Below are 14,482 nucleotides of genomic sequence, written 5' to 3'. Positions count from 1 at the left end.
TTTAAACACTTGAAGTCTAAAAATAATATGTCAAACAACTGTTTATGTAGTTCATTTAGACTTATGCAGTAATAAAAATTAATAACAACAATAGTCCATAATAAAGAATCAACCAATAATCACAAGGACAATAATTATTGTTACTAAGTCGAGTTGTATCATCATATTAATTATTATTATTACTACTATTATTTTTATTCTTTAATTATCTAATTTGGCTTGTGCTCATTTTAAGGACAGTTAAGATACATTCAGGTAGCAAATATTAATGTAAAGGCTGACAGTTGCATGGTTAATGAAAACGTCACAAAAAGATCAGACATCTAAGTATCCCCCACATTCCGCCAATATTCTATGTGATCAGCCTATCCCCAGCTGAGAAAAACACACAAATGTAGCAGTAGTTGTGCATACCGCAGCTGAGGGTTTACTCAAGTGAGATATTTGTAGCTATATAGAGATTTAGTGAGACAAACACAGGCAATCAGAGGGGTTCTCACAGCAGCTTCTGTATTTGCGTTGATTGATAACGACCATAACAGCAGATGGCAGCAGTGACACAGTACATTGGGAACAAGCTTGACGTCTGTGTTGTGTCTAATAAAATATGCCGATAATGTTGCAAGACATTGTAAAATATTCGTCAAGTCCATGTCCAAGGTCAGGTCTTCAAATTTCTTGCCGTATGTGCCCAAGTAACTGGACACACAGCGTCATTTTAGAAAAAAACCTTAATATTTACTATACAGGGCATTTGCCAATGGCTGATAATTTAAACTTTTTTTTACTAGAAGACATTGAATGCATCAGTATGGCATTAACTCAATGTCTGCATCCCTAAAGGAATACAAGCATTTTACTTTAGTGTTTTTTGCGTAAATCTTTCATTTGCAATGATTAACACAGTCACATAATGAATCTGTAGTGTCATTACTTGCTTTACAATCTTTACCATTCCACATACAAGTGCCGATTTTCCTTTGTACTCACTATAAATAATGTTACATTTAAAACAGTACATATGAAAACTACTGAAAGTGAAGATACTATATAACGTAACTCAATCCTATAACGTAACTCAATCCTGAGGAAGGCTTCAATAATTTATCTGGCTGGAGAGTGACTATGAGGTCATAAACAAATACAAACACAATCTTCAATTGTTGATCAGCAGCATACTGCCAATGCTTAAAGCAGCCGGTGGCCTTCTGGCCATTCATTCAAGTATGATTCCCTTACTGGAGGTGCCATCCCCTTCAAAATGTCCTGATTCCACATTCCACTCTGGTTCTATAATCCTATTTCCACACACACTGCAGGTCATTCTCAGTAGCGCACATTCAACTCAGACTCGCTGTCGCTGCTGCCGCTGCTTTGTGTCCTCCGCTGCCGTCCTCCATCGGACTTCCACCCGAGGTTTTCGGACGGGTTGAGGACCTCCGCTCCGGTCTCAATGCCCAGGACCTGCCTCTGCACCAGCTTGTAGTAGAGCCCACCGCTGGCCATCAGCTGACTGTGAGACCCCTGCTCGGCCACACGGCCCTTGTCGATCACTATGATGTTGTCTGCCTTCTCCACCGTGCTGAGCCGATGGGCGATCACTAACACCGTGTGCTCCTGCATGATGTTGTTCAGAGCCTGCTGAACCTGTAGTGGACATGGTAGAGATTTACAGGGAAATTACTACAATAAATCAATACCTTGAAACTGAATTATGTTATACTGCCATTACAGGACTGTTTAATGTTTAACAGATACTTTACACCAGCTTTCAGTAATTCTTGAGTGTACTTACAATGTGTTCACTTTCTGCATCCAGAGCGCTGGTTGCCTCATCCAGGATAAGAACACGGGGCTTGCGGATGAGAGCTCTTGCGATGGCCACCCTTTGTTTTTGCCCCCCTGATAACTGTGTCCCCTTCTCTCCAACACCTCGGGGGGAAAAAGGTAATTCATTTGCATGACTGCGTTTCACAGAAGATAAACTGCTAATTTTCCACCACAGTCAGTTCAAAACAAAAATGTGAATCTTTTAAATGGTTCATTATTTAAATGATTCCCAGCAGGGATCTTTATATCATTGTGCATGCTACTCCTGGGGTGCTAGCTTATCTAGCATTTTCACAAATACCATGCGTAAATAGCTGACTTAGCAATGATTTAATATTTACTTGTGTTATAGCCTTCGGTGAGTGAGGTGATGAAATCGTGAGCGTTAGCTTTGATGGCAGCCTGCACCACAGCCTCTGTGGGGACGTCAGTTAGGCCATAGATGATGTTCTCCTGCACAGTCCTGGCGAACAGCACAGGCTCTTGGCCCACAAGAGCCACCTGATCACACCGCAAAATAACAGAAAGAAGCCTTCTTGAGTGAAAAGCATTGAAGAACAAACAGGTGTTGTATTTGTATCCGAAGCCTGAAATATTATATTCCTCTATGCTACAAAGCTCCATTGTCTCCATGTTCCATCAGTGAGCCACACTGTGGTAGACGTAACAGTACTCCAAGTCTGTCTTCAGTAAATACTCATTACAGCACCAAAAATACAGCTATTTTAGGAAATTGTTTCCCAATTATCGTCAGCAGGAACTGATAACTTTTATGGGCAAACACATGGTTATTTGGCAACAAGACAAGAGGAGTCCTCATGTAGAGCTTTGTAGTACAAGTCAACTCACCTTGGAGTGGAGGTAGTGATGCTGGAAGGTGGAAACAGGCTTTCCATCCAGCAGAACCTGGCCTTGCTGAGGAAGGTAGAAATTTTCCAGCAGACTCACACAGGAGCTCTTTCCGCTGCCTGAAGGTCCCACCAGGGCAGTCACTTCTCCGGGCCGCAGGGTAAATGACACTCCCTGCAAAAGGAAAAAATTCAGAAGGTTTTCCACAAAGGTAATAACTCTAGTCAACTTTAAAGGCAGACTGGCTGCTGACTGGCTACACATATTTATGGAATTCTGTTACTGTCTGATATTGGTTGCCCAGAATTTGTTTATCTGTGAGTGTCGTCATTACTGGGTTCAAATATAGCACAGAGTGGGCGTAAGAACGCTTCAAACAAACCTTAAGAATCTCAGTCTCAGGGCGTGTCGGGTAGGCAAACGAGATGTCTTTAAACTCAACCAGACCAGTGCATGTTTCTGGAGCCTCTGTGCCTTCAGGTGGGTGATTGGGTTTTCTGTCCAGATACTCGAAAACCTTCTCTGCAGCTCCAACTCCCTGCATGAGGCCGGTGTATACCGATGCAATGCTCTGTGAAAGGAAAAAGACAGTGCCTTATTGTGCTGTTTGTTTTCATGCAAAGATATTTTTGCGGAAAACAACCACAGATGCAGTACCTCAAGACATTCTCCCAGCTCAAGCATGTATATAAAGAAGGATATCAAGGCACCACTGCTCAGTTGACCAGTTATCACAAGGTGGCCTCCATAGTAGAGGACAGCAAGCTCCAGAGCAAGCTCCGAGATCTGGAGAACACAGAACACAAAGCCTACTGATTACATAGTGTTGATGTATTGGGTCTTATTCGAGAGGCAACTACTGGTACCTACACAACTGGACCACATGTAGCAAGCGTAGGCCAGGGCTTGTTTTTTGTTGAGCTGAAACATGACCATGAGCTTGGCGTAGTAGGAGTCGGCCTCCCTGCACTCATTGGCAAAGCTGCGTACTGTCCTCATGGCTGAGATGGTTTCTTCTGCTACTTTATTGGCCTCTGCAAGGGTTGTTTGAACCTCTTTGGTTAGTTTCTGAAATGAATAGAAAGAAATAGATGTTCCTTAATTTGAACAAAACAGAACAGGCCTCTTTGCAGCTTTTTCCAAATATCATTTATAATACACCGTCATCATGGCCCTTATTGTGTTTTAGAGTACGCTGAGTTGTAGTGTCAAGGTTGGACAGGTTAGACAAACAGTAGCCATGTAGAGGCTCGTTCCCTTAGAAAAACATTTGAGAGTCGAGAGGTGCATGGAGGCGAGACAGCTAAAGTCTGCAGTCATTTCACCAATTTTTAGTTTGTATGGTTAGTTCTTCTCTGTACCCGCCTACTTTTCATGCTTTTGAAGAATCACAATTACAAGTTTCAATGGTAACCAAGTCCATGGGTTTTCAACGTTCTTCTATAGAAATGGAGCCCTCTCATTGGTGGTCAGATTCACTTTCAGCGTTACACTCTAGCTGTTTGGACCGATTTTTCTTTGGAAGGATTCGTACATCTTTCCCAGTTATTGCTAAAGTTCATGTTCCTAGCTCATCCCAGTTCACAGTAATTTAGCTGCCTTTAATGATGCACAATTATCTTTTAGTTGTATTTAATCGCCACAGATTTTCTCTACACAATTGCTCAAGTGCATATTAGACTTTATGTCGGCTGTGAGGTTTCTTCAAAAATAAATAATAATAAAACTATTTTGCCTTGTAGTAGTCTCCATAAAGTTGAGAGACGAGGGCAATGAAAGGGAATCCCATGATGGTCACCAGCGTGAGCTTCCACGACATCCCAAACATGAAGATGAAGAAGCCGACGCTCTTGATGATGCTCCGCAGGAAGACGTTGATGTTCTGGGAGATGAGGTCGCTCACCTGGGTGGTGTCAGCAGACAGGCGCGAAAGAATGTCACCTGCAGGACGACAGAGGCATGTGCTAACATTAGGAGAATTTGAAATGGAGAGGTGGACTAAGTGGCTGAGTGCTTTATTGAGTGTCCCCACTTAACCTGTGTGGTTTTCATCAAAAAAGGCAATTTCCTGCCCCATCAGAGCTCTGAAGAGGTGGTTCCTGAGCCGAAGGTTTAATCTTGCAAATATAAGGGTGAAGACTCCTCCTCTGATTCCCATTGCAATTGAACTGGGGTGACAAAAACAGGCTGCAGTGAGGTATTTCAGTCTGGCATGTTTATAGTCGTGACACACGATACCCTCAAAACTAGTCAAGCAGCTTTGACATATGTCACTAAACCAGCGCTCTGGCTTTCTTGGTATCATGTCCCATCCTACATAATGTGACAAAAATAATGGTTACCAGGACAATAACTCATATATGAGCAACACTAATATCAACAAATATCATACAATTTTGAATTGATCTGTAATTGTCAGGACTCCATTATCAAACACTGATAACAGAGCAGACGACAAACTGTGGACACTCACCTGGCAAAGGCCAGAGCGGCCAATGTAATAACAGGTTTAGCAAAGTACTCCATGCTCTGGTGAACCACAATGCTGTCTATGGCTTTCCCATAGTAGTAGGGAATGAATGCTTCACCTGCAGGGGAGGAGAGAGGCCGTGATTCAATACTGGGTCTGGGACACGTTTGTTTTCAACTGAATTCAGAAAAATTAGCGATGCTTATACAGTTTTTCTCATTCACTAATCCGTGCCTACCTCCAGATCATATAAACTGATTGCTTATATAACAAAAATGTAAGTAATTCATATACCTACAAAAATAAGTAACTGTAGGGCTTACTGTCTGTTTACTGTCTGTCCTCAATTTTGACCATGAATAAAAACAGTACTAAAAATCTTAAGAGTCTAAGGGTCTTAAAGATAAGCCGATGAACACTGCAGAAACTGTCATGTCATCGATGAATAAATAACTTCTAACTAAAGTCCTGCGCCTATAAATGCTTTTGATGCTACAGCAGCCTTTGAAAAGAGAATCAAAGTGTGACTGGGTTAAGGACTCACACACTGCATAGATGATGAGGAAGAGCATAGCTACAGAAAGCAGTCCACCATCATTTTTGCAGTAGGTCAGCAGGCGTCCCAGTGTAGCCCCAGAGCTGCTCTTCTCCTTCTCCATCTCCTTGCTTCCGTCCTCCTCCTTCTTCCTCTCGCATCCCACCTCCTGCTCCTCCTCACCACCTGCCTGCACCAGCCTCTCCGTGTCCTCAGAGCCTCTTCCTCCTCCACTGCTGCTGCTGTTGTTGTGACTGCTCACCACGTGGGACTGCTTCCCCATCTGCCTCCAAAGCAGCACGACGCCCAGGGAGGAGGCGCAAGTCCAACATACCAGGCTCAGGAACCACGGCTGCTGGATCAGAGGCCCCAGCTCTGACAGCATGAGCAGCTTGGCCAGAGCGTAGGTGGCGATGATCAGGCAGACCAGGCTAACCACGGTGGTGGACTGTGAAACCCTCGGCGGGCCGTCCACTTTGTTCCATGCCACCCCCATGGAGGCTCCGAGGAGGAGGCAGGCTCGGAGCAGCACGGTCCCCCAGAGATCCAATGAAGACGCGAGGATGTTAAAGTCCAGAGCATCTTTTGTGAATATGGTCAAGTGTGATCCGTGTGTGTACAGGACAGTGGTGATGGCAACATCCAGTAGTACGAACAGCACAGTGCAGCTCACAGCTATTTTGATGCCCATACTGAGTCTGAGTAGAGTCACAGCAATCACCAGTATTTAACTCTATTACTCCAATTAACCAGGAAGTTTAATATAAACTTACATTCACACACATAACAGGAAAAGCATATATAACTCAAGAATGCCTGAATGAAAGAAAATTTTACTCGTTGATATTACTTTGACAGTTAGAGCAATTCACTTCCGGTTTTGTGCTGCTCGGCTACTATAAACTAGTTCTACAGTAATGACGAAAATATAAACTGCCAGTACACCATTATTATGATTGTCGTGTTAGGTTGCAACACCTGATCTACTCCCTCCCCACTGCAATGTTACCTAGCCGTGTCAATCAGGTAGTGTCCTGTGGAGAGCTGTGTTGGGACAGGTTAACATATATTTCCATGTTTTGTTCAGTCTCTAACGGTCCCGCCGGATGTTCGCAGGATTATTAAATAACTTACGGTGACCCCTCTTAGCCTGTAGTAAAGTGCACAATCAATAACGACACTGCACTCATGCCTCCTACTAAGTCAGGTAGAGGAATATTGACCGAGGCAAGTCAAGACTAAGATAAGTGGACACCGGTGTCAAAGATCGTCTATGACGTTGAGGGTTCACACTCCACATGGATTTAATTACGGGGAAGAAACCCCACACCACACACAACCGGTTACAGTTTTGGTCTGCGGATAAAGGCATAGAGTGACACCTCACTTTATTTTCCATTTCTCTGACGCGTTACAGTTGTTGCGGAAGTGACCGCAGCGTGTTATCCTCCGAGCGGGTACTGTAGTGGGTGTTCAAGAGCAGTGGGTTTAAGAGTATCTTACTGGTGTTTTAAAGAACATTTGTAAGATAAAACAATCTTCAGGACACTTCGGGACAATTTTGTGAAATAGACAAAAACATATTTATTCTTGAGTGAATTTGTCAGAAATTTTAAGTTAATATACAGATTATATATTAATCATTGTTTTCCTAATACAGTACACGCACCCCAAAGTTACATTACCCAAAGGAAATACTCGTTTGTGTGTGAATGTTCTCAGTCATAACTAAAATAAAGATAAAAACTAAAACAACAGAGCATGTTTGAGCTTTCTGGGGGATATTCCACCATCATCCAATTGAATTCTTCCTTTCTAACTGGTTGGTGGTAAATCCAGGTTTTTATTAGGAACATATTTGGGTGGTGCATCGCTGCAACTCAATGGATAGGGGTTTGTTAACGATCCAGTTCTCACCATTGACTGCGTGGTTCTCACCTGCAGTTACGAGGGACTTGTTTAGATGTGGACGGGCGGTTAGTCGGTGGTCAGTTGTTGTCCAGTTTTTTTCACAGTTAAGGTACCCAACTTTTGTCCCCAGACGTTTCGCTCACATTTGGTTCTTGATATTGGAAGGTCTAGCTGTAAATGGGTCATTGGATCATTACAAATTGAGAGAAAAACAGGCGGCCAGTCTTCACAAATTCCTCTAATTACAGGCAGTACTGGGTCAATAATAATCCCTAGTTATGCGAATTTCTGGTGAACTGAATTTCCCACCAGTCATTTGCAGTTATAAAAAAATATATATACTTGGATAAAATGTCTTCAAGAGAACCCAGCAAGTCTGGTTGCCTGCTTTTAGCTTTGTTTAAGGATATATGTGTAGGATGAATAAGGAATGTTTATCTGCAAACACCTTCTAAAATTGAATGCATGGTTTTATATTGACAATGAATTAAATGACTGTGAAATGTGAATGTGTCTGTAAGTAGTGACAAACTGGCAGAGAATTCACTCTCAACTCTGCAGTTTCTCTGTGTGAAGAGCACATTCAAGGTCAGTTCTCGGAGTCCACAGCTTTTTTGTGTTGTTCTGACTCCTGCTGCTCTCAGTGGCATGGCAGCAGCAGGCAGCTGCTTTCACTCAAAGAATTAATGAGTAAAATCTCAGTGAAAGTCTCATTGTCAGATAAACTTGCTATTAAGTGTAGAAATGCAATGTGTTGTTTAAGAGCAGATTTTGTTTTATAAGGATTTCAAATCAAAGTGAATATGAGGTCAATTTATCAGTCAACTATTTGCTCTAAAGATGTTGCTTTCCACTTGGTTGCTGAGGCCAAGAAAATGACTTAATACTTTAGATGTTTTTGCTTTATTCATTATCAATCTCCCATAGAGCATGCATTAGCTTATACCATACGCTTGTTAGTGTCATGTTTATATGCTGCATTTATACTTTATCAACCATTGTCTGCTGTCCTACCTCCCTCACTTGTTTCCCTGTCGGCCAGCGTCACACAGATACGATGGGCTCTGCTTAAGTTTTCTTCATATTAAAAGGGACTTTTCCTCTGCCATCTTAGCATTAGGTCTAATCTCTGGGTTGTGCAGTATCATGAGACAATTTGTTCACAATATGGAATCCCCAGGTATCATGTAGTTTAAATTTGTAAAGAATATGTTAGTGTCCTGATTTATGTCCAGTTATTTCAACAAAAAGAAAACATATCTTTTTCCATCATAAAAACTACACATAAAATCCAAACAAATGAAACAATACTTTTATTCTCAAGTATTGCAGTTTAAAAATCGATTGTATGACAAAGTGAAAACAATAAGTTAACATTCATTTCATGGGAAACAACTCTTTTCTGTGGCGAAACAGGGGTAAAGAGCTCAGCAACATCTGGGCCAGGTGTCACCAAAGTGTCTTTGACCAGTTCAATCAGCCCACACCGCCTTCAACTGGTGTATATGTTAAAATATCACTGCGCTCATTTCACAACATCTGGATTTTCAGTCTTCAATCCGAAAATTGAGGAACGTCATCGTCGTGACAACATGCAATCATCCTTTGGTTCTTTGAGTCCAAGATGTCCTCTTCAGTGGACGTCCGATTCAGCCAAGTGATAACCTAACTCCGCCTTTATGTCCTCTGAGCTGCTCTGTTCTGTGGCCAGCACTGTCTCAACAGGAAAAGACAAATACAAACTCTCCTTCACTTTTTTCGGGGAGGGTGAGTCACCTGCAGCGAATAAGGGATCTGAAATTTTAAAGGGCATGGGCAGCATGCTGTGTGCCCTGCGTTTAGCGTTCTTCTTCTTCTCCTGTTTGTAGGCGGCGTTCATATTGGCTATCACCTGGAAGCAGAACACACAAGTAACACGAGATTTAAAGACAAGACAAAGCAAATGTATAAAACAGTTGTGATGAATGTGTAACATAAACGCATGTATGTGTGTTAAAGCCAGGTGAATGCTTGAGCGTAGCCTCACATGTACCTCAACCAAAATGTAACTACACATTGTGATGATGCAGACCATAAATGGATTTCGCCTCCGAACAAGCATGAACTATTTCCTCTTATTCCAACTCATACACTCGGTCACACATCTTCACTCTCTAGTGTGTGTGATTTCAGGAAGAGTAACAGCAGAAGGGGTGACAAGTCTCTGGCTGCTTCTGTGTGTGTTTGTGTACGTCGTTTTCAATCTACTTCACACTCAGTGGGTGTATCACCGGGGACCTGAGGAAGTGCAGTGTCCGTGTGAAGTCATTTGGATGAGAGGTCTCCATAGTGTGGCTATAACATGTTTTCTGTTACACTTTCTCAGCACATTTTCACTAACGTCCTCAGTGGGCACTGACTGCGCATTCAGTTGCTTTCAATTACACTGTCAGCGGGTCTTTACAGCTGACTGACTGCCACACAGTCAATCTTGTGCTGGTTGCATGTATGAGTGGTTCCTGAGAAAGTTGCAAACCACAACCAGCACTTTCCCAACATGCTGCAGATCATTAAGGTCATTAACGTGTGTGTCTCCGTGTTCAAAAAAAAATAAATAAATAAAAAAATCCGGGCATTTAAATATGCACGTTCACTGGTAACCTTATGGTGTGTGACAAAACATCCCAATTAATGTAACACTTCTTTCTGCTTTTCTATCATATGAAAAATATATTTTTTCCTCTGGAACTGTCCTGTTTTCAGTTTTCAGTTCAGTAATAACAGAGAGCTCTGGTTGCATCTACTGGCTGTAAAAAAAGATGCTTCAAGATGTATCAGTGTATACAAGCGTTTAACATTTAAAATGACAATCTTGAAGATTTTCAGTTATGTAAATGTCTGAAAAGTCAGTATATAATGACAAATTAGTATTTATATACTGTATGCATTATTATGAAATGGGTCTGTGGCAACATTCCTAGATGTGAATGCTTGAATGTCATCAGAAGATGACGTTGCTGCTACAGCTTCACATTAACAGCATTAAACTGGCAAAAAATGACTTGTATTATGATGTAATTACATGAAATCCTATGTGCTCAGTGAGTGAGCTTAGTATTGTTGCTTAGTACTGCTATTGTTCATTAAAAGTATGTCTCAAATGGTCAGTTTTCATGCTTTTGACAGCGGAAGCTGGGAGGAGCAACAGCCCGAGTGAGCTGTCAGTTAAAGAGCTGCAGACAACAGGCTGCATAAAACCAACTCCTCAGCTAGGTAAACAACTCCTTTCACCGCTGTTCAGACCTTGAGTCGTGTGCAGTATGAAATCAGATTTCAGCTGTTCACACCATGTTGGAAAGTATTGCCTTACTTCTTTATTGAATCAAAACAATAATTCGATTTTCTGCCCTCAGAACTGTATTACCTTCCATTTACTTGAAATTTTATTACCTGCAGTACTACACCACCAGGTGTCTCCAAAACAATCAGGACTGAAATGTTTGAGACTGACACTTAAACATGAAGATATGAGGACTAGGAACGGGCATCAATTAGATTTTACTGATACCGATGCCATTATCGAGTCCGTTATTATTACTGATTATTTACTGATTCTCTTATCAGTTCATCTCATGAATTTTTGATTTAGGAAAAGTAGAGATAGAGATAAGAGCTTGTCTAAGTAAACAATTAGGAAATTGGTCACTGGATCCTCACTAGCTCTGCTCCGCTAAGACTTCACGGCAGCTGCACTTGTTGACCGGAGATTGTTGAACACATGTTGCTCTTGGTATTTAATGCTGTGTGTTGCCGACAAATGCTCCAGCTTGTTGGTGTTGTTGCCGCTTGCTTGAAATTACGACGCTGCATAAGTTACATGTTGCGCTGTTCCAGTCCCTTCACCATCGCAACTTCTTTGTCGTCACGTGGTGTGAATGACACGTTTCGACGTAAATATTCGGCACAAAAAGAATCAACAAAGGGAATCGGCTAATGACATCGATGAACTGATCGATGCCCATCCCTAATAAGGACCGCCATCCCTCAAGTCTGTGTGCATTAAAAGATGGAAGCTCCAACATCAGCATCTACTTTGATCTGGAAAATAAATGTGACTCACCAGCTGCTTAACAGAGTTCTGCTGCTCCTGCATGATGTTCATATAAGTCGAGGCCTTCTCCTGCTCTGGTTCGTCACAGTTCAGCAGGCTCAGAGTTGTCTGGCAAAAAAAGAAATAATATTTAATGAGCAGAAAACAAACAACGCAGCGAGAAACACTTTATCTCCTGCAGTCTCACTTCGTTTGGTAAATTGGCTATCCTGTTGAACATGAGAGAGTAAGGGGTGAACTTGGTGGTGGGGTTGGCGGAGGTCCTGAACAGTAACAGCACAGGGTCCAGAAAGTCGTCCCATTCGGTCTGCTTCTCGGTTACCATCTGCGCTACGGCTTCCTTCAGCAACGGGCTCGTGCAGTCGTGGAGCGGGTTGGTTTGAGGCTGGCCCAGAGGGGAAACCTTCTGCACGATGCTCCACCTTTCACACAGCAGCTTCGTCACCTGGAAAACACCCTCATCAGAACTCACATCTCAAATTTGAATAAAAATCTAAAAAAAACCTGGTGTCTCACCTCGTCACAGAAGTCTGAATTCTGTGTGCACACTATTGTTTTGGGGGCCCCAAACCTGATGAACAAAGACAAGAGGTTAGACTAAATTTAGTGACCCATATTTAAAACCACTGGTGAGGATCATGAACATTAATACATGCATACAGTGGAGTATTTTTTACCTGTATATGCATTTAGAGATGCACCTTGCAACTGACAGGGCATCTGTCTTCTGCACTGGAAAAGCTTCTGGCCACTTAGTGAAGTAATCGATGACAACAATCACATTTTTGTTGCCTAGTTCTGTCTCTGGGAAAGGCCCTAAAGAGAAAAACGACTGGTGTCAGATGCGTGGAAAGAAATTATCCAGCAGAAATTCTGCCATTTCATGAAAAGAATCAAAGCAAACACCTATGATGTCAATCCCAACAATATCCCAAGGAGCGTCCACTTTTATGGGTCGCACGGTCCTTGCCAGGTTTTTACTCCTCTCAGTGTGCTGGCACGTCTCACATACTTTAATCTGAAACGGTTGTCCCAAAGGTTATTATTATTATTATCATCATGTCCCACTGACACTAACACGACAGCAGACATGCCATAAGACACAGTACGTACCCAGTCCACGACGTCCTTGATGATCCCCAGCCAGTAGTATTTGCTCTGGATCCTGTGGACGGTTTTCTTTTGGCCCAGGTGATGGCCGATGTCGTCGAAGTGACAGTCAAGAAAAATCTGCCTCTTCCTCTCCGCCTCAATCACCACCTCCCTCTTCTCTTCTTTCTTGGGTCCCACATAGAACAGCTTTCCCTCTTTAACACAGACATGCAAGTAAAGGACTACTGCCGTACTGCATTCAAAAACGTAAACATTAAATGTCTTCTTGTTTGTAAGGAAAGGTAGACATTTGACTGACCATCATTTTTGGCTGCTTTGACAGGCAGATGAGATCTTCTATTCGGCATATATAACACAACCCCCTTTCCACCAAATTAAAACTAGCAGGCGAGGTTGATTTTAGAAGGGATTTTTTGAAATATGACTAGCTGTATCAATACTTTCAATAATACGAACTTCTACAAGCTCCTTAGGTTTCCCCTGAAATGATAACTGCAGTTTTTCTTTAAATTCGCAGCTTTTGTGACCGGAAGTTGGTGACGCCAACAGATGGATATAGGAGAATAGCACCACTACGCAGCCTGGTTTGCACTATTAAACTCAACCACTTACCGTCTATGATAAATTTCTGGGCGTATCTTTTGAGGTTCTTTTTTCGTAAAGGGTTCATCGTCTGAGGGAAACATCCTTTAGCCACAAACGTGTAAATGTCACCGAGTTTGTTGGAGCTGGACTCGACCACCTCCTCCTCGGCCACCTGCAACGACTCCACGCTTAACATTTCAGACTCTGCTACTAATTATTAAAGCGGACCGTGAACCTCATTAAACATATCCAGCAGCAGTGCTAGCTACTGCTAACAACGCTTACAACACACAGCACCATCACAATCCACAATGGCCCCGCCCCCTTTTCTTCTTCTACCTTTAGGAGGTCAGTGTCATTTTTTTTCTTCTATTAGTTCCCCCTTCTGGGCAACTTTCTTGGTGCATACACCAACGATTCCCCTCTGTCAAGTACAGGGGACAGATTCTTCGACAGGGAACAGAGTCTGGCAGTGAAGACCAGAATGTGTTTCCAGTGAAATAAGGTACAGATTTAGATGGGGGAGCAAACTGTGACAGTGAAGATGCGAGCAGCAGAATGTGTTCCCTTCGTTCAAAGTACATAAGGGGAACAGAGTCTGTCAGTGAAGACCAGAATGTGCCTTGTAACGTTAAGTCAATCAATCACACATGTATGCACATAAATCCATGTTTTCCCCCATAAATCAAAGTTTAATATTTATATTTGCAGTGTAGTATAAAAATATATTTAAAATGTCTCCATTGGTCATCACTAACACTGGAACATGACAGATTTGGATTTTTCAGTCACTGATTTTGTCAAGCAAAAACCCAATCCTTAACTAATTCGGTGTGATTTTCATAATCCACAACAACAGAATCACAATTCTCTTCAACCAACCGCACTCTAAATACAAACATCTTTGACAGTTTGGGGCTTTCTGTGGCTCTTCATTACAGGGGTGTCAAACTCAGTTTTTAGTTCAGGTCCCACATTCAGCCCAGTTTGGTCTCAATGGGCCGGACCAGTAACACAATACTTTATTAACCTATAAATATAAATAAGGACAACTCCAAATGTTTCCCTTTGTTTTAGTACAAAGAAATACATTATTTAA

The 14,482-nt window shown here is 42.2% G+C and overlaps 2 protein-coding genes across 2 annotated transcripts; both read right to left on the bottom strand.

Annotated features, from left to right (window-relative positions):
• Positions 1 to 484: 484 nt before the first annotated feature.
• On the bottom strand, positions 485 to 6,926 carry abcb9 (ATP-binding cassette, sub-family B (MDR/TAP), member 9). Its single transcript, XM_047590850.1, has 11 exons — positions 5,694 to 6,926; positions 5,153 to 5,267; positions 4,717 to 4,847; positions 4,415 to 4,620; positions 3,550 to 3,747; positions 3,337 to 3,465; positions 3,062 to 3,250; positions 2,680 to 2,853; positions 2,172 to 2,331; positions 1,796 to 1,932; positions 485 to 1,647 (listed from the first exon to the last, which is right to left on the bottom strand). Exons 1-11 carry the CDS (start codon positions 6,373 to 6,375, stop codon positions 1,327 to 1,329), a joined length of 2,442 nt encoding a protein of 813 aa, XP_047446806.1. The 5' UTR covers positions 6,376 to 6,926; the 3' UTR covers positions 485 to 1,326.
• A 1,959-nt stretch (positions 6,927 to 8,885) lies between these two features.
• zgc:113436 (uncharacterized protein LOC503528 homolog) lies at positions 8,886 to 13,724 on the bottom strand. The gene is made up of 8 exons (XM_047590883.1): positions 13,411 to 13,724; positions 12,799 to 12,992; positions 12,592 to 12,703; positions 12,363 to 12,501; positions 12,202 to 12,256; positions 11,873 to 12,130; positions 11,695 to 11,793; positions 8,886 to 9,486 (listed from the first exon to the last, which is right to left on the bottom strand). Exons 1-8 carry the CDS (start codon positions 13,577 to 13,579, stop codon positions 9,229 to 9,231), a joined length of 1,284 nt encoding a protein of 427 aa, XP_047446839.1. The 5' UTR covers positions 13,580 to 13,724; the 3' UTR covers positions 8,886 to 9,228.
• Between the last annotated feature and the right edge of the window lie 758 nt (positions 13,725 to 14,482).

This window comes from Mugil cephalus, chromosome 8 (genome assembly GCF_022458985.1).
Source record: "Mugil cephalus isolate CIBA_MC_2020 chromosome 8, CIBA_Mcephalus_1.1, whole genome shotgun sequence".
NCBI lineage: Eukaryota > Metazoa > Chordata > Actinopteri > Mugiliformes > Mugilidae > Mugil > Mugil cephalus.
Note: the sequence above shows the minus strand (reverse complement) of the source record. Positions and strands in the feature narration are given on the sequence as shown.

Bases quoted from the DNA above. Each gene is read 5' to 3' on its own strand.
- zgc:113436 (XM_047590883.1), bottom strand. From the start codon at position 13,579: ATGTTAAGCGTGGAGTCGTTGCAGGTGGCCGAGGAGGAGGTGGTCGAG. The intron at 12,502-12,591 runs GTGTTTGCTTTG...TTTTCTCTTTAG, and splicing joins TGTTGGGATTGACATCATAG to GGCCTTTCCCAGAGACAGAA. The intron at 12,131-12,201 runs GTGAGACACCAG...GGTGTTTTCCAG, and splicing joins ATTCAGACTTCTGTGACGAG to GTGACGAAGCTGCTGTGTGA.
- abcb9 (XM_047590850.1), bottom strand. From the start codon at position 6,375: ATGGGCATCAAAATAGCTGTGAGCTGCACTGTGCTGTTCGTACTACTG. The intron at 2,332-2,679 runs GTGAGTTGACTT...CGGTGTGATCAG, and splicing joins ATCACTACCTCCACTCCAAG to GTGGCTCTTGTGGGCCAAGA. The intron at 1,933-2,171 runs GTAAATATTAAA...TTTCCCCCCGAG, and splicing joins CACCGAAGGCTATAACACAA to GTGTTGGAGAGAAGGGGACA.